Consider the following 20,448-nt stretch of genomic DNA (forward strand, 5'->3'; position numbering starts at 1 on the left):
CATTCTCATCTTTCTTACTGCTTATTATTCTAACATTCAACCTGTATACCAGCAGTCTAACTGGACTGGGATAGATCTCTTACAATGGTCAAGTGTTACTTAAATGTTTTACTTTTTTTATACATATCAAATTTCACAAATAAGAAACTGTTCTAAAACCCAACTGCTTATTATTCCCACTTAGTTTGTATGAAATGCAACTGGGAGAAAACATTTGGGAACAATAAAAACTATAGATTAAATTAGGGACATAGATAAATGCTGCAGACATCAGTAGTTTATTGTTTGTTTAGTCCAAACACATTCAATATGGAAACTCAAAGAATACTTTCCACCTGAAACAATTAAACTAGATTCTACTAGCATATAATGCTTAACACATTACAGCAATAAAGATGGTAATCCATTGTCTTCTATACCTACTAAAGCCAAGATGGTAAAGCCAATTTGGTTGCAATAGTGTCATAAGGATAGAATATTACCATCAAAAAATAAAACAAAATCAGCAAATAACAGTAATGGTAGATGAATATTTTTACTGTTTCACTGAAAAGAGGACAAAATGTTAAAAGTCCACAGTACTGCAGGTGAACAATCACCATGTAAACTTCTCCATATGATGTTTTAATGTTTTATTCATGGTATGTAAAGACTGAAGCTGAATGGCTCTTTGCTCTACTTTTCTATTATTACACTTAACATTTGTCATTACTTTTGGTGCCAGAACAGTTTTCATGGATGGCAGGGCAATATCCTGAATTGGAAATTTTTTATATATATATATATGGAAACAGAAATACAAGAAAATATGCTTGGGGGAAAAAAAAAAAACATTGACAATAAAACAACTGCTTCTTTAAAAGTAGTATTAATAAAGGCTTCAAAACTCCCAAGTAATTTTCTGGTAAGAATTTCAAGTACTATACATCAGAAAGTATAAAACTGTTTCAAACAGAAAAAAAAAAAATCCTTAAGCCCCCCAAAAATGGAAACTATGAAAATCTGTGTCCCCAAAATATATGCAATAGTGCAAGACTTTCCCTCAAACATGGAAGACCTCAAAGGGGGAAAAAGGGACAGATTTTACTCATATTGCCCAGTACATGAAAAACAAAATACATGCATCATTTGCTAGTTTACTAAATAGCAAACGGTTGCATAATTCAGAACCAATTTGCTACTATGTCAAGTGCATATCTTCTCTGTTTTACAAAGATAGAATGGAGAAGTCTTCCATGCTAACGAGCAGCTTTAAGTGGTCACACTTATTTACCCCACTCCTGCCTGAAACATCAGAAACTGGTATGTACTGATTGCTCCAAGCATAAAATTGGATAAGCTTTGCCATACTTGTGGTTTACTGGAACTTGCTATAAAGACAGACAATAATCCAGCAGCTACAAACTTTGCTCACAGAATTGTTTAAAGATTCATGTAAAAATAAAAGATGTCGTCCCAGACTTAAATTCAGGAGCCACTCGGGTGCTGACATCAGTTCAAGAATTGTGCAAAATGAATGACAGTTCCCTGCCCCCCAAATAGAAAATGCAAACACTTAAAGAGCTGCTGTTCTTTTCTCCGAAAATTGCAGTATCCTCACTTCAGGCTTACTTGCCATTTATAGAATCTGACTGCTTTTAAAATGTCACTAAAAATGTACGTCAAGTTGACTGACTTTTCCAAGCCCTGAAGTGATACGTTTCAACGTCCACATTCAAGCTAAGAGAAAAGTCAACTAGAGACTTACTCAAATAACTGACTTCCTCCTTCCCTCTCCCCACAAACACACAGGACTCCCTCCCTCCCACAGAGAACACAAAGTTGTTAACTGAAGAACAAGATAAATAATATGCTAGTCCATTTTACTGATTTTAAAGATACTGCAATTTTTATACATTTCGATGATTTTTCAACATTTTGCAGCTGTTTGGCTTTGCAGCACAGCAATTCATACACTATACTGTACAAAATTACCAGCAAGACTGGAATGATGTATTAATAGAAGGCACCATCATGCTTATTACATTACCAGAGAACAAAAATACAGTAAAGACAATTTTCACTGTACACAGCTTAAAGAAAGGAAAAAAGGGGAGGAGGAGTGTGTTGAGCAGCCAGCCATCCCTGTACTGAAGAGGGGCAGGTAGAAAAATCTTAGATATGGAGCTACTAAATCTGGTCTAATAGTCAAGACCATCGCATTTGAAGTTCTAATTTTTGTTATTTAGTTCATAACTAAAATGATTTCCTTCTGGAATATACTTGTAGTCTTGTTAAGGTTTATGTGTACACACGCTGGTCACAGCAAGCAGATAAAATGCCCTCATCATTTCACAAACTATTCACTACTGGAAAAGAAGATGAAAGATTTTTTCCCTGTTGCCTCCTGTTGCAGATGTCAATGTTAATGAGTTCAGAGTACCCATTAGTACATTTTGATGAGTGCATAACAAGTTTCTGTTTGTATTTTTGGGGGGAGCCAAGAAAAAAGGCAAGATTCTCCAATTGCACAAATTGCACTATTTGTGTTCCCAACATTAACAGGCAGAAACAGTAACACTTAAACAAAATGTGCAGCAGAAGATTTTTTTTTTACTCAAAGGACCTGAATTCAGTGGGCATGTCCTTTTAAGTTCACTTTGTCGTAGATAGTTTAAGATATGGTCATTTCTCAGTCCTTAATTCTCCAAGTCTAGATTTATAAATTAACAATGTGAATCCTGTTGTGAAATTGGGGAAATGATGTCCACCTCAATTTAACTGATAACCAAAGATGCTTTTCACATCAAAGAAATGATCAAAAAGGCTGTGTCACATTCCAAAGCCAAAAAAAAAAATTAACAAGAATGCAAACACGATGAATAATGTACCACTGCCAAGACTTTGCCAACAGTGGAGCTTCAGCGACGCTGTCCTGTGAAGCGGCCTTCCATTTGCCCGGTTCCTCTTCCAGAGCCAAGTTTCTGTGCCATGCCACCCCTTGGAGGAGGTCCTCTTCCATCACGATCACGCATCATTCCACCACCCACAATTCCACGTGGACCACCGGGACCTCGATCATTGCGCCTAATATCCCTGCGATCATCACCACCACCTCTGGTTTCTCGCTCTCTTGCAGCTCTTGTTTTTTTCTCTTCCACATTTAAACGTACTTCCCCTCGAAACATAATCGGCTTTATAAAAGAGAAGAAAAATATTTACATGGGCAGGTTAGACAGCAATAGAAATGATTACTCTGAACAGGTAAGTCAGATAAGCATAAGGAATAAAACACTTTTATAAGCCCCCCACCCCCCAGAGATAGGGTCTCAGCTGTCACCCAGGCTGGTGACAACCAGTGGCACAAGCATGGCTCACTGCAGCCTTGACATCCTGGGCTCAAGTGATCCTTCCACCTCAGCCTCCTGAGTAGCTGGGATTATAGGTGTCTACCACCATGGCCGGCTATTTTTCTTTTTTTGTAGAGACAATGTCTCACTGTTGCCCAGGCTGGTCTTGAACTCTCCTGGGTGCAAGCAATCCTTCTGCCTTAACTTCCCAAAGTGCTGGGATTACAAGTGTGAGCCACTATACCCAGCCAAAATTCTTAACATGCAATCTTTCCCACCTTCTTCAGCAAAGCAAGTAACAAAATTTAAAATGATCTGCAAACTGCTAACAAATCTTTATTCTTTGCATAAATACCATTTAATAACTATTTTTAGCTTTATTATTAAAAGATTTTCTATGGTTTTTAAATACCTCATATTAATATACACAACAGAAATAATAAAGTCTTGAATTATGCCCTTTAAATCACTTACTTTCGCAATTAAGATTCTCTGAACTGGTTCAGAGTCATCAAAAACCACAAAACCAAAATTTGGAAGCTTTCCCCCAACACCCTTGGTATTGATGCGAAGTTCCACAACGTTTCCAAAACCTGTGAAAATATACATTACATCAAGGGTTAAATATTTTTAACAGAATACCTTGATGGCTCTAATTGTTCAGGATGAATAATCGTTATCTCCCCGATCCATTTTAAAATAAAACTCGCAAGCTTCTACACACAGTGATAGCCAAGGTACATTTACTCAAGCAGGCAATCACCTAAGATACCAAGTAGCCTGCCCGCCTGTTGTGTTACCTTTCTGCATCTTTGGTAATCCTTTCATAAGTAAAGTTAACTGCATAATTTTGGAAAGACAATGTATTTTCTCCTAATATATTGACCCATTTGCCAAATGAATCCTTTATCTCTGAATTTATGACTGATTTATCCAGCTGTTTCTTCTAAACACTACTGAGCCAGGCCATATCAACACTAAGCAGTCACTGAGAAACATGTGAGATAAGTCATCTACTCCCTTCTGCACAATTAAGGTGAGTCTGGTAGCTGGACACAGTATAAAGAGAAACATTTTTAAAAAATAGTTATTAAAAAGCTCCATATGCCTCTTGCTTAATTTAAAATAATCTAAAAACTTCTACAGCAAAATAAATCACTTACTCATGAAGAATTCCTTTAGCTCATTTTCATCAATATCATGTGGCAAGTTACCAACAAAAAGTTGATGACTATCTGGATAGCGAATTATTCTACGGTTGTCAGAGTCATTCTGTTCCATATCTCCTCTGCCTGAGAATAGAAATAAAGCAGATATTAAAGTTTACAATATCATAAAAACTACTTCAAGGGAATGAATGTAAAAATCACTTAATATTGATATTCCTGTTTTAGTTTAGTAAGACTAGGTGAGCTTCCTGAAGAAGAGGCAAAAGTATTTATTACTAGTAGGTTAGAAAACAGCATGACACTAAAATGTAAAGTGAGGACAATGACTAGGTTGCTAAAACAGCTTCTTCTAGATCTACTGGATTATACAAAAATCAAATATTAGTACTACAGGTATTCCTCCTTAACCAAACTGTTGCCATCACCCAGGAACCAAGCAGATTTCAGATAGTGAGGTATAGCTCTACTACATATTTGCTTAGTTTTTTGAAATTCAAAATTCTTTGGCTGTATGACATTACAGCAATCAGTAATTTTAACAGCAATAATCACATTTATGCAGTCTATACATATTAGTGTGTATGTATATAGATATACATAAAATCTTATTTGATTCTCCCAATAACACAAGGAACACAGTGAGGAAAATAGGCAATACAAGAATAATTTGTGTAATATTTGACATAAAAGAAGCTCTGAATTTAAGGGTCTCACTCAAGATCCCAAGTTTAATTAGTGACAAATTTAGGACTTCTAGTTTGGTAACATATCACTTTAAAAATTAATATTGTAAATGTGATATATACTATCTCCATCTCTCCCATCTCCTCCCCAAAGCAATCTAAACATTCTTACAGAGTTGAAATAGAAGTATTACGTATATAGCTAACAAGGTAAGCAAGTCAAAAATCATGGCAACTTACTTAATACCTAAAAATCAAAATGTGCTTATTGTTTATCTGTGAAGAGATAAGAGTGCTAAGAGAGTAGGTTATTGGCAGCTTGGTTTTGAACTCTTAAAACCAGTGACTAGGCCAGGTGCAGTGGCTCATGCCTGTAATCCCAGCACTTTGGGAGAACGAGGAGGGCAGATCATGAGGTCAGCAGATCGAGACCATCTTGGCCAACATGGTGAAACCCTGTCTCTACTAAAATACAAAAAATTAGCTGGGCCTGGTGGCGCGTGCCTGTAATCCCAGCTACTTGGGAGGCTGAGGCAAGGGAATCATTTGAACCCGGGAGACAGAGGTTGCAGTGAGCTCAGATCACGCCATTACACTCCAGCCTGGTGACAGAGCAAGACTCCGTCTCAAAACAAACAACAAAAAACCAGTGACAATAACCACGTAAGACTTAAGTCTTTTACACCTTCAAAATATGTCACCATGGCATGTCAACCAATCCTCCCTAAAAATTGGTTATTTGGCCCCAGACACTATTTTAGCAGGTTGCTCACACCACATCTTTAAGCAATTTGAGACTATACGGATCTGTGTATAGAACACATCATAGTTTTTTGTTTAAGTTCAGTCTTTTCCAGCCTTACAAATGTTAAATGCTAAAGGCTATAAAGGAGCTGACTCACCTGGTCTTGGTCCTCTAGGAGGAAAACCAGGTCGTTCTCTAGGTCGTTGTTCACGCACACGAGGTGGCTGGGATTGAACTTCTGGTTTAGCTTCGACTCTTGGCTAAAATATAAAGAAAAAAACATTATAAAAAACACTCCACCGGAGAAAAACCAACCAAAGCAACTAACAAGTCACTAGCAGACATAACAGTAGTTTTAAGTTTAGAATGTTTTTAACATAGTGTCCTATGTATGAGAAAAATAAATTTTTATCAAGATATTCTGTACCAATCTAGGACTGTAGGTAGCTTTTGTTTTCCCACTTAATGCTGTGTAACTCACAATAAGCTGCTTTTTACAGTCACATTTTTTCATTAAAGTTATATCAACACTGAAATAGCATAAAAGGTATTGCTACCAAAAAAAATCACAAAAATGCAAGATGAACCACTCCATGTAAATACATAAACAAAATTAAAAGCCATCTTCATCTTAGACAAGAATACATGACACATAATTTCTGAAAATCTAATTTGCTATCCTTCAAATGTAACAGTGCTCAGTAGTATTGCCTAAATCTCTGCCCATAATCTTAAAATCAGTATTTTTATAGTTCAAAGTATAAAAATTAGCTTGCTCTAACACCTAAAATGGCTACCTGTAAGGTTAAAATGCATGTTAAAAAAATGACAGAAACTTATAGGAACTTGTATGTAGCATCTCAAATAGTTAAAGTCCTTTAGCTCCCTACTGTTCTTCCTTATGAGAAAAATATGCATTTGAAGTATTGGTCCCAACGATTTTCCTTAACTAGGGGGCTGGGAGTAATAGGACAGTTTAAGATGCCTCCCAAAAGTTTCTGCCAACTGCTGAATTAAACATATAATTATTTTTAAAACAAAATTACACCGGTGTCTGCTATTACCTTTTCCTCAAGACAACAGCATTTTCAGTATTCCCAACCTCTTCAGACCTTCTACTACCCAAATATTTATGGTCCAAGGAAAGACAAATATATGAGCCTACAAAGGATGCTGAAAACACCCAACAGGATATGGAGAACATGTCCTCAACTCAGAAAGCTAGTAATTTCAGTCCCATCTATAAAGATGGTCCATCTCCATGTAATCCCAGCACTTCGGGAGGCCAAGCCGGGCGGATCACCTGAGGTCAGGAGTTTGAGACCAGCCTGCCCAATATGGCGAAATCCAGTCTCTACTAAAAACACAAAAAATTAGCTGGGTGTGGTGGCAGGCACCTGTAACCCCAGTTACTTGGGAGGCTGAGGCAGGAGAATCACTTGAACCTGGAAGACGGAGGTTGCAGTGAGCCAAGATCACGCCACTGCACTCCAGCCTGGGCAACAAGAGTGAAACTCCTTCTCAAAGAAATAAGTAAATAAATAAAAAAGTGGTCATCTCTGAGGACCTCAGTCCATGCAGCGGCTCAAACTCTTTAATCATTTATATAACAGATATTGTAATTTACAAGGACAAATTTTGACACAAAAATGCTTCTTTCGGCCAGGTGCGGTAGCTCATGCCTGTCACCCCAGCACTTTGGGAGGCTGAGGCGGGCAGATCACCTGAGGTCGGGAGTTCGAGACCAGCCTGACCAACATGGAGAAACCCTGTGTCTACTAAAAATACAAAATTAGCCAGGCATGGTGGCACATGCCTGTAATCCCAGCTACTAGGGAGGCTGAGGCAGGAGAATCACTTGAACCTGGGAGGCGGAGGTTGCCGTGAGCAGAGTTCATGCCATTGTACTCCAGCCTGGGCAACAAGAGAGAAACTCCGTCTCAAAAAAAAAAAAAAAAAACCAAACAAACAAAAAAAACAAAAAGCTTCTTTCAAAAATGACAATTTAATGTAAATGATTTCAGCCACTGTAACCAAAACGAATATTAACTCCTATGCTAACAGTTGAACCAAGTTTGCCTGCCTCTTCCTACATTCTGTTTTCCTCTATGTCAATGTCCTGTTTCCCTCGAGATGAAGTTGCTTACCATATTCTAGAATTCTACTAGTTATAAAATGAATATTTTTAACTCTCTCCAGGTTTTGTTATTTATATGTATTTACTCCTATAAGCTCCGTATCTTTTATTTTTTTAGAGAGACACAGTCTTACTCTATTGCCCAGGCTGGAGTGCAGTGGCACAATCATAGCTCACTGTAACCTCAAATTCCTAGGCTCAACTGATCCTCCTGCCTCAGCCTCCCAAGCAGCTGAGACTACAGGCACACCAGTGCCCAAGGCCCGTATCTTAACTTACTTTTACATCACCCAAAGAACCAAGCACAGTGCTATTAGACATAGATGTTCAGTAACTATTGCTTCATTTAAATTAAATTACATTTTTAGTTCTCTGACCCAAAACATGCAGGATAATGTTCTATGTCTGACAAAGATACTTAAGTGACAGCCCTGAGAGCACCGCTATCTGTATTTGGGGTTTAATTCTACATAATAATTTGATGCAAAATGTGATGCTGAAAAAGGCAGTTATTTAGAAACTTCAACTAAGGGGGTCTAAAAGCATACTTCAGTATGAATGTAAACAGAATTAGAGAATAAACGTACTCTGTCAAAGTTTAATAAAGTGAGTGTATTACTGGCAATTAATAAAAATACTAAATGTACCTTTATTACAAAATTTAAGAAAAACCTTAGATTCATCTAATCCAAATGTTATGAAAGAACTTGAGGCCCTGGTCTTGACTGATTTAAATTCTTTTCAAAACAGATTATCAAAACACGAGTAACTATAAGTAGCAAAATAAAGTTCTTCCTTATTCTTTAAGGATGAAAATTAAAAACAGATAAAGTTAAATATTAATAATTTCCAACATCTTACAAATAATTCATGCCATTGACTTAGGAATCTCACTTTAAGTAGGTATCTGATGATTCCAGTTTAAGAAAAGTACAAGAACAAAAAGCTAACACTGTCCCTTTCAGTAACTGATTGACATATGTTAACTAAGTCAGCTGCATACTTATAATTCTTCAGGTCTCCAGTTTCATGATTAAAACTAGTTTTTCTGAACAGATAAAATGGCCAATATGCCACACAGTAGAGGGCCTTAAAATTAATTCCATGCAACCAGAAAGTATGATCAAATGACAAACCCACAAATGAAGGTCAAACAGAATATGAAGTAAGTACAGAACCATCAAATCAAGTCAGTAAAAGCAGGTATAACCACAAATAATAAGCCCTTCAATTAAACATAAGCTTTGTAGGTGAACTAGTCAATTTCCAGACAAAATCTTTTATTCAAGAAATTAACTTACCTACTTCTAAGTTAATGCCTACCAATACCCTGGAATTAACTTCCTTTTATCAATAATCTATGTTCAAAGTACAAGGAAATGAATACTACACAAAAGTAACAAACTAAAATTGAAGGATTATTAAATCAAGTAGAAATATCTTGAATCCATTTTAAGTATAGCCTAAAGACATTAGAAAGTTCTTTTAAAGTTTAAATTCTAAACATTTAAAATTTTTGTTTTATTAAAGGGGTGGCATAGGAAATACAACTTCATTTCCTATAACTAACTTTGAAAATATATTTAAGGCAAACTACTTGAGATAAATATGAAGGTATTTTTTCTGGGCAAGAGAGTAGGATTTAATCAGGCATGTCTTAAGAGTCCTCTTTGATGCAAATACAGACAAGATACATGACTCTCCAGCAAGGTGCTGGAGAACTGCATAAGGTTTACATGAGGCTGGGTGCAATGGCTAACGCCTGTAATCCCCACCCTTTGGGAGGCCAATGCGGGTGGATACTTGAGGTCAGGAGTTTGAGACCAGCCTGGCCTACATGGTGAAACCCTGTCTCTACTAAATATACAAAAATTAGCCAGGCATGGTGTTGGGCACCTATAATCCCAGCTATTCGGGAGGCTGAGGCAGAAGAATCACTTGAGCTGGGGAGGTGGAGGTTGCAGTGAGCTGAGATAGCGCCACTGCCACTGCACTCCAGCCTGGGTGACAGAGCGAGACTCTGTCTCAAAAAAATAAACGTTTACATGAGCCACATATGGACTCATGTCCAACTGCATGACTTCAAAGCCCAACCCTACTATGTACATAAATGTCTGTGAGTTACTCTAGACCTCAATTTTTCGACCTCTAAAACAGAAACAATAGTACCCACCCTAACAGGGTGGTTGTGAGGATTCACTGAAAATGAACAAAAAGTGCTTCACACAATGCTTGGCACATACCAAAGGCATAAGCACTAGCTATTTTAACTGTTTAAACTCTCTGAAATGAAATAATCCAAAGGTTCCAAATCCAAATCTGATAGGAAATGAAGATTCCAAAAGAAGGGCCAAAAGTTATTTAGTGGGTCTTCATATAGGTAGAAAAGCACAAATAATACTGCACAAACTAATTTCCTTTGTTAAGATGGAACTCTGGGTGACCATCTTACATAAGGGTAACCACGTATTCCCTGAATACCCAAATGAAAAACAAAAAAGTATCATGGGCGTATTCTACTTTTATGTAGCTGATTACGTGTCCCAACACCAAAAAACTAAAAATTACTACTTTAAAAACCTCAAAATTTCACTGCTTAGAACACATAAAAGATACATTTATACACTAACATTTCAAACATAAATTTTCTAGTGGAATGAAGTTCAATGCAAAATGTAGGGAAAAAATTGGACACCCTTTATATGCTGATAAACTTAATTAGAATTTAGTTCATTCTAAACTAAATCTAATAAACTTCTTCGGTAGGCAGTGTCTTATTTTCACATTTTTGAAAGCTCTGAAATGGGTAAGATGACAAACAGACAAAAAGCAGAATACTAGAATGATCAGTTAAGGTGAACACTACAGTCATAAGTTGGTACAGGCTTCAATTAAGTGGTGTGAACCACTTACACACTGAGAGCTTAGGCAGCGTATGTTAAAAAGTTTCCTAGTTTTTTTTTTTTGCTTTTTAAAAAAAAAAAAAAACGATTCTTTATTACGCCACACTACTTTGTGCCTCTCCGAATTTCTTACCTAAAATATTTTTGCTAAATAGAATTTGAAGCTTTTGAAAAAGGAATATTCTTTTTGTTGTTTTAAGAAGCCTTTTAAATGACAATATTATATATTGGTAAAAACCAACTTAATCTGTATTTCACACACCCAAACCCCAAATACCACCTATGTAGATGATGAATGGAGATTCGACATTTAAAGTGGGTGCACTGACATATAATACAAGTTTTTTGTATATTTAATCCATAATTTCTGATTGACTCATTTTTAAAAGTATTTTAAAAATAAGCAATTGGCAATGTAACAAGGATACAATCCAATGTGTTCACAGATTGGTTACCTGTGAGACTGGTGCTTTAACATGGGGTGGAATTCCAGAGGAAGAAACAGTACCACTAGGAGGCAGGTTTTTACTGGTCACTGAAGCCCAGGAGAAAGCCTGCAGGAAATGCAACAAACCTAGACTACTAATCATGGAAAACCACCAACATTCCTATAGGGAAACTTCCAAATATATATTTTCTTTTCATTTCTAAACTATTGCTCTACATTGGAAGACTCCTAAAAGAAAGGCACACACACACATGCCAGTCTATGTGCCAGCTTTCAAAATCTCATTATGCAAGCTTATTTATAACTTTTGTCTGACTACTAAGTAAAACCATAAGCAAGTTCCTACATACTCTAAGTAGATGAGCAAGTGGCAAACAAAACCACTAACAAACATGCTAGAAAAACCTGAACCTAATAGAAACAATTTCCCTTTGGGGGTAAGATAGGGTGTGTGATGGTGTTAACGGGAGAGGGAAGGATAGGAAAGAAGAGAGTATTAGCTGGAAACTCTGACATTCACAAATTGAACAAAGAATCTCCTCCTATCACTACTCAAATATACTTTAACCTTTGACTTTGAAGAAAGATAAAAGAAGTTTCGGGTAGGCTTACATGATACACTAAGGATGTCACTCATCTTTCCAAGATAGTTTAATTGGTGTAGAAAGGAAACTGATCCCATTTAAACCACAAACAACAGGTATCTCTTCTTTTAATTATAGACCAACTTGTTTAAGTTGGGAAACTGCATGATTCCTGGTGCATCTGTGCTCAGAGAATTTAATACAGAATGAAAGAACAACTGACAGCTCTATACATGGATCCAAATAATTTCATATAAGTTACTAAACAATGCATACAGACAAGGATTCATCTTAAGTTATAAGTTTCACTCTTAGAGGGGTATTTTGCGGGGCAGGGAAACAACATTTTCTCAGGTAACAAAAAACCCCACAGCTTCTTTCATATACATAAAATAATTTACTAAACAATTTAACATAATAGAAAAAGGTCATACTTCATTAACAGCACCAAATTTGAACATGTGATGTTGTAAGTCTAAAGAGTTCTTTGATCTAACCTTTGGTGGTTCTTGTGGCAGAGAAACAGGTTCTGCCGGAGGAGGAGTAGTAGATTTCTCCTCTAATTCTTCTAAGTTCTTCTCCTCCACTTGTGGTTTCAGCTCTTCAGTCTTTGTTTCAGATTCTGGCTCAGGTTCAGGTTCATGAGAGGATTCTTCCAAAGGCTCCTCTATGCCATTACTACAATAAAATATTTAGTTCACTTTTTAGTAGGAGTTCAAGTAAGACAAAATTCAATTTCTCTCTAATCCAATGGGTGTAACTAGTTATATGCCAATAACTTGTTCTAGGTCTACAAAGTATTCAAAGCAAAATTCCAAAAAGAGCTATAAGACAGAAGGAATAATACTCTCAAGTAGCAGTTCTTTAACCCCACCATTTCAAAACTGAATTACTAAGAATGTTTACTTTAGTGCTAACTATAAACCTTATCTTTTATAAAAATAAAATGCTTACTCTGTGTTGTCTTAAACACTCCACATTATCAGTAAGGAACCACTATTTTGGTGCAAGCCATGTTCAATTTTTGTATTAAATAAAACCATTCTTTCCAAATTTCTTGCATATATACAATAGGTACTCAAATACTGACCTAATAGGTGGTTTTATCAAGAATTTACTTCCAACAACAATTCTAGGAACAAAAACCACCTTGCTGACATAGTTCAGACCAAATTTAACCTTGCCAATACTATGCTTACGTCACAGGGTGAGCTTCATAGTAACCACTGTTAGCATTTTCTTGCACAGGTTCAGGAGATGGTTGTCTTTCTTCTTGTTCCTCTTCTACTTCATCTTCTGATTCTGACAATACATAATACAGCACATCTTTTTTAAAGAGGCTTCACAATTTCTAACGGACATATTTTTAATATGTTTAAGGAAGTGGTATGATAGCAAAAAAGAAAATTTGACAATTTTCTTTCCTTTTTTTTTGAGATGGAGTCTTGCTCTGTTGCCCAGGCTGGAGTGCAGTGGTGTGATCTTGGCTCACTGCAACCTCCGCCTTCCGGGTTCAAACGATTCTCCTGCCTCAGCCTCTTGAGTAGCTGGGGTTACAGGTATGCACCATCATGCCCAGCTAATTTTTTTTTTTTTTAAGTAGAGATGGGTTTTCACTGCGTTGGCCAGGCTGGTCCCGAACTCCTGGCCTCAAGTGATCCACCCACCCTGGCCTCCCAAAACACTGGGATTCCAGGCGTGAGCCACCACGCTCGGCCCCCCAAAATTTTTTTTTTTTTATAACAAAGGAATTCATCTACAATCCCCGTTCTCTCAAAAACTGGAGAGCAACGATGAAGTTTAATATTTATTGTACTCTATTAGAAAAAAACAAATCTTTTAGTAAAAGGAAAAAAGTTATATTAAAGCCACAATTTAGCTTCCTTTGTCACATATATTTAATAGAGCAATAATGATAAACTAACCACTGTACATCAATGGAAGATGAATCAAATAATTATGGCATAGCCACAACATAGACAGCCAACGAAGACATATTACATTAAAAAAAAGGAAGCTTTGAGTCAGTGTAATTCCACATTTATAAAAATACATGTTGCCAAGTATAGAATCCAAAAACCTTCTCCAATAGGCACCAAACTTGGTTATCTACAGAGGATGAGACTAAGGGGAACCTTTTTCCTTGATATCCAAATTTTGTATATTTTCAAACAATGGACATCTTTTTGTAACAACGACAACAACAACAAAACCATGAAAAAAGGATGTTTGACACAGTTACAATAAAGAAGCAAATTTCCGTAGACGTCATACTTATAGAAATTAGTCCATAAAGAATACCAACAGAACCCTTCTATCTTCGTATCTTCAAAGTAACCTCACCTTCATCAAGTTCAGGCTCAGAATCACCAAACACTTCATCTTCATAACGAAACATATCATTGTGAACATAAAATTTATTTGGAACAGATCCCTATAGGAAACAACATTTATTCCATAAATACCCAGAAATCTGGTATTATATAAAAGAGCAAATTACATGGCATACACAATTTCTCATTTTAATACTAGAGATCTGGACTCAATATAATTTTCCAATGCTGAACATGCTGTGATGTTTATATAAAATAAAAAGGTCACTCAAAAAAATATAATAGCAAAACTCACAATTACTTTTGCACCAACCTAGTAGAACTCAAGAAACAGCTATTTAATAGAAAAGAAACCAAAAGAACTTTTCTATTTTGTTTTCAAATGTAACCTTTCAAATATACCAATATATTTTTTGTATTAATGTAATCTTAATCACCCATTTACAAACCTGTATCAGTATCTGACTTTTAATTCCAAATAGTCAAAGCACATGTACACACACACACTCACTCACTCAAACAACAGGTCAAACACAAATTCCTCAAAAATAACAATATGCAAATCTAAACTTATTAGAAGAAACCTTTGGACACTTCAACCAACTAGCAACCATATAAATGAAAACTAAGTGAAATGAGAAACTTACTTCAGGAGCCAGAACAAAGGTTTGCATAAACTTTCTTTCTGGTTGTCCACTGTTAGACAGCAAGCCCATGACCTGGACAACTACTCCATCACTCAAGGTTGCATGAGCATCCACATGACGAATTTTAGTATGACATTCACTGAAGTTCAGAGATAATACTTTGTGGTGTATATCCTTTATTAGGGAGGGAGGGCAAAATATAAACTCTGTGATACTGCATTACCTACACAACAATATTACCTACCCTCATTGATTTCCTTACCACTCTGCAATATTAACTAATCTTCCTAAACTGAATCCATCGACCACGCTGTGCATCACTGCCAGAATGATGCTCCTAAAGAAATCACAATAGCTCTCCAATATTGTGCAGTAATCTGGGCTTTATACAGCTTTCTCCCACTTTTCTGTAGTATTTGGTCATTCTCACAAATTGTGTTGACTGCTCCTTGAACTTACACATAATTTTACTGTGTGTTTGCTGATGCTATTTTTTGTCTACTTATAATTCCTTATTTGGTAAGGCCAAATCTTATGGTCTCACATCCTCTACACAAAGTCTTCCTTCCCTGTTAGGCCATAGGAAACATACATTTCTGTGCATTCCTATAGCATAGGGTTTAGCTCAGATTTGTATAAACTTAATACACTGTCTCAACTATCTCATGTATAAAATACATCATGATATAAAACATACCATTTTCTCCTTTGTAGCCATTGCAATATAACACCATGTTTCATACAAAAACGATGTTTAAGAACTCAAGCATGTTCGACAATTATTGTCAAACTGAACAACTATTGACAATTTATGCTGACAATTACTGTCAAACGTAAATTTCAGTTACCAATAACAATCATATTGGAAAAAAAAAAAAAAAAAGCCGGCCAGGCGCAGTGGCTCACGGCTGTAATCCCAGCACTTTGGGAGGCTGAGGCGGGCGGATCACCTGAGGTTGGGAGTTCGAGACCAGCCTCAACATAGAGAAACTCCGTCTCTACTAAAAATACAAAATTAGCCGGGTGTGGTGGTGCATGCCTGTAATCTCAGCTACCTGGGAGGCTGAGGCAGGAGAATTGCTTGAACCTGGGAGGCGGAGGTTGCAGTGAGCCGAGATCGCGCCACTGCACTCCAGCCCGGGCAACAAGAGCAAAACTCCGTCTCAAAAAAAAAAAAAAAAAAAAGAAAGAAAAAAAAAAAGCCATGGACACAAGAAGGCTATTTTTAAAAATCTCCATCTTAACACAAAATTTCTAAACTACATATGAAATTGATACTTACATTTTGGCCATAAACAGCTTCCTGGGGCTTTCCACTAGCATCTACTCCACCATGAACATAGGAAGAATTCCTGCCATAAAACCTGCAAAACCGTAATTAATGATTAACACTGAATTGTCAAGAGAAGCCTAAGAGGCAGTAGAATTCTGGTGCCATAGACTAGGTTCTGGATCCGGCTCTGTCACTAATTAGTTGTGTAATCTTGGACAGGTAAGTTACTTAAGGTCTTTAAGTTCCGTTTCCTTGGTTATAAAACAGGAACAGGAACTACTCCATAGGGTTGTTGTAAGGATTAAATGACTAATGCACATAGAATGCTTAGTTTATCTGGCACAGTAAGTAGACAATCATTAGATATTCACATCTATTTTTTGTTAAGTGGAAAAATCGGATATTTTTGACTATTTAGTACATTCTAAATACAGATGCTATAGTAATTAACCCTGTTTTTTCTTCAGATACAAAGACTCAGCTATCTAGATTTGTTCGGGAATCAGAGTTTAATACTGTATCCAGATCTCCAAATGATTACTAATTCTAAAGGCTTAAACTGTTTAGATTTAAAATAACTGAAATAATTCAGAGACCAAGTCTAAAATCCAAAATTATGCCAGTATCTAATTTCTTTTTAATATTTTTGTACTGTTCTTAAGTATGTGTAAATTAGTCTTTTATTGGCATTATCCAAAGCAATTAGAATTAACATCTTTCTAAATTAAGCTCAAAGACGTGAAGCTAATTTTTTCACAGTGAAAACACAACTCCTATAGTAATAAAACACGTAAGGGCTTCCTTTATGCTAAGCAATGTTTTTAGTGTATTATGTGTACTGATTCACTGAACTTTCTTAACAATCTCATGAAGTGCTATTATCTAAATAAACAAGCTGAGGTTCAGAAGAGGTTAAATTAACTCCCCTAAGGTAGCATACCTATCAAATGGGGCACCCAAGATAAGAACCTAGTCAGTCTAATTTGAGAGTCCATGCTTTTAACCACTACTCTTATCATTAAACTATTTTCTCTCATGTACTACTGGCAACGTTTTCTACAAAACAGTTTGGCTGTGTGTGTATACACATGAAAAGCCTCAGAATGATCATATCTCTTTGATGCATTAATTCTTCCAGGAAAGTATCTAAGAAAATAACTAGCAACGTGCACAAATAATGCATGTTTCAGGATATTCATTAGTGTTGCTTACCACAAGTGGAAAATTATAACAACCTGAATTTTCATTAAGAAAGAAATTGGTCAAATAAGCTAAGTCTAAAACAGAAATCTGTTACTGTTTAAACATGATGGTGTAGGGCCCTATTGTTTTAAAATTTGTTCTTGGTCACTAAAGAAAACAAAAAACCCTGTATCATGAAAAGACCAAATTTCAGATATCAAAAGGCCCTATTAATTCTGTATCTTCCCCCAAACTCCCTCACATACATTGTCATAAAAAACATCTTTATTTTTACAATTAGAGAATGACATACAGTTATTCACTTTATGTTAGTTACACTTTATATATACTACATTCTAATAGAATGGTTGGGGACACTACTCAAAACGGGGCCTGAATACTGGCTGTGGTTAGCTTGTTTACTTATTGAGTGATCCTAGATGAATTACTAACCTCAACTGTCTAACAGGTAGAGAGCTAATAAAAGTAACTTCACTTTAAGACTGTCATAAGGAATACATAATATACATACGTAAAGTAATTACAAACAGAGCCAAGCGAACAGTAAATATAAAAATGCCTCCTTGAATAAGACAGATTACACATATGTTCAACAGAGCAAGACAAATTGCTACTAAAATGCTAATTAAGATGACCTACAGATAAAGGAATTTAAGTCTTTTAAACAGCCTTTCTCACAGTAAGTGGCAATATATTTATCCTTGACCCATTTGGCCAGTGTGTTCTGCAATACTTACAAAGTCTAATTCTTGTAAGAGTTTCACCTATCTTCTACTTGCTAAGATACACCAAGAAGAACAAAAATTAAATACTACCCATAATATAAATCAATTTCACTTCGATCTCTGGAAAAAACAAGCCTACAGATGTCTACCTCTTGTTAAAACAGTAAATAAGGTTATTGCTGCTGTTTTACAAAGGAATACTATTTTACAGATTAGAAGAAATACAAATTTTCACAGTATAATCATTTAACTGATTCATCCCCCAACACTGTTTGGGAGAACTTTAAAAAAAAGATTTAAGCGGTTGATTTCAAATTGCATATTGGAACCCATTAGTTGGTCAAACCCAAGATATGGTCTTTTGAGACGAAGCCTCACTCTGTCACCCAGGCTGGAGTGCAGTGGCACGATCCCCACTCACTGCAGCCTCCACCTCCCAGATTCAAGCAATTCTCCTGACTCAGCCTCCTGAGTAGCTAGAACTACAGGCGCCTGCCACACACCCGGCTAATTTTTGTATTTTTAGTAGAGACGAGGCTTCACCATGTTGGCCAGGCTGGTCTCAAACTCCTGACCCTCAAGTGATCCACCTGCCTCAGCCTCCCAAAGCGTTGGGATTACATGAGTGAGCCACTGTGTCCAGCTTCATGAAAACCTTATATAGTTCTCCAGCACCTGCCCCCAAAGTTTTTTTTTTTTTTTTTTTTAATGAAATAAAGGTCGGGCTTGGTGTCTCATGCCTGTAATCCCAGTACTTTGGGAAGACAAGCTGCAAGCTGGGAGATCGCTTGAGGCCTACAGTTTGAGGCCACAGTGGGCTATGAGCATATCACTGCACTCCAGCCTGAGTGACAGAGGAGACCATGACTCTAAAAATAAAATACGAAAGTACATATAAGAATAAGCGTGTGCATATATAGATATGAATGTGTCATGTACCAGAATATAACATAAAATGTTGTTACTGTGAGTTGCAGTTAAAAACACTTTTTGCCATCAAATGAATAAAATATTAAATACAGTTTAGACATGTTTACAAAGATATTGTCAGATAATGAGGAGACAGGAAATGCAAAATATATATAGTCATACCCAAGAAAAAAAGTAGATAAAAATACCAAATTATTTGTTTAAAATTTACCTGTGTAAATATTCCGGAGCTTTATTCAGCAAAGTATAATATTGCCTCACAAACTCCCGCCCTACAAGCAGCGGACTGGGCTTCTCCATAACCATTTCTTTGCTGCACAATGTCAAATGCTGAGAGAGCAAACACAAGAATAACTATTAAAAAGTCATCTTTGTCATCAACCACCATGAAATAAATTTTCTTTTTAGCCAAATTTAGCAGTGGGGAGTTGTATACCAATTTTAGTGACACTAATGTTAATAAGTTCTGATAACCCACTACCATCAGACTAACCTGAAATAAATTTTTTTTTTTTTTTGAGACGGAGTTTCGCTCTCCTTGCCCAGGCTGGAGTGCAATGGCGCAATCTCAGCTCACCGCAACCTCCGCCTCCCGGGTTCAAGCGATTCTCCTGCCTCAGCCTCCTGAGTAGCTGGGATTACAGGCATGCGCCACCACGTCTGGCTAATTATGTATTTTTAGTAGAGACGGGGTTTCTCCATGTTGGTCAGGCTGGTCTCGAACTCCCGACCTCAGATGATCCACCCGCCTCGGCCTCCCAAAGTGCTGGGATTACAGGCGTGAGCCACCGTGCCCGGCCTAACCTGAAATAAATTTTCTTAGTCATACAAATGGGAACAAAATTAATGCCACTATTAAAAAGCAACTTACAACAAATAGCAAAACAATACATTCCTAACTACTATCCATAAGGTAACCTCCAACATTTGTGTCTCCCTTTCTCTCTCTTTCTTGATTTCCCTACCCTTCAGTAAAGGGAAATAGCATCTTTGTTATTTCTTATCTCCAGGAGGTCCAATGCTGCCTCAGACTAAGTACAAGTCCTTCTATTCACAGTGCCTTTTTCCTTTGGGGACCAAAATCTACTACATTCCTGGATTCCAGTGGTTTTATCCTAGGAAGCAAGACACAGGGCACAAGTTAAGACTCAGAGATAACACTCATGGCAAAGCACCATGACTTGTGTTTTTGTATTCTCTTTCCTTCTGGGAATTAATTTCACCATTTTCAAAATAGTAACAATGATTAATCACCAGCTATAACTTCAGTACTCAGAGATAATCATTTTTTACCTTTGATAATATGTCTCTCTAATCTTTCTTTCCACTAATTAAGCAT

The 20,448-nt window shown here is 36.6% G+C and overlaps 1 protein-coding gene across 16 annotated transcripts in view; it reads right to left on the reverse strand.

Annotated features, from left to right (window-relative positions):
* Positions 1-259: 259 nt before the first annotated feature.
* The window catches only part of G3BP2 (G3BP stress granule assembly factor 2), an 89,316-nt gene continuing 69,127 nt past the window's right edge, over positions 260-20,448 (reverse strand). For 11 of the 16 annotated variants that reach the window (XM_054485793.2, XM_054485783.2, XM_054485781.2 and 8 more), the window contains 10 exons: positions 19,321-19,439; positions 16,261-16,342; positions 14,979-15,152; positions 14,342-14,432; positions 13,198-13,300; positions 12,496-12,676; positions 6,084-6,186; positions 4,493-4,621; positions 3,804-3,922; positions 260-3,173 (listed from right to left, as the gene is read on the reverse strand). In XM_054485793.2, coding sequence (XP_054341768.1) covers positions 2,901-3,173; positions 3,804-3,922; positions 4,493-4,621; positions 6,084-6,186; positions 12,496-12,676; positions 13,198-13,300; positions 14,342-14,432; positions 14,979-15,152; positions 16,261-16,342; positions 19,321-19,415 — 1,350 coding nt within the window. In that variant the 5' untranslated portion in view covers positions 19,416-19,439 and the 3' untranslated portion in view covers positions 260-2,900. Of the gene's footprint in view, positions 3,174-3,803; positions 3,923-4,492; positions 4,622-6,083; positions 6,187-11,421; positions 11,521-12,495; positions 12,677-13,197; positions 13,301-14,341; positions 14,433-14,978; positions 15,153-16,260; positions 16,343-19,320; positions 19,440-20,448 lie in introns of all 16 variants that reach the window. The other 5 variants (XM_054485776.2, XM_054485777.2, XM_054485774.2 and 2 more) reach the window with 1 other exon arrangement.

Source organism: Pongo pygmaeus, chromosome 3, assembly GCF_028885625.2.
Source record: "Pongo pygmaeus isolate AG05252 chromosome 3, NHGRI_mPonPyg2-v2.0_pri, whole genome shotgun sequence".
NCBI lineage: Eukaryota > Metazoa > Chordata > Mammalia > Primates > Hominidae > Pongo > Pongo pygmaeus.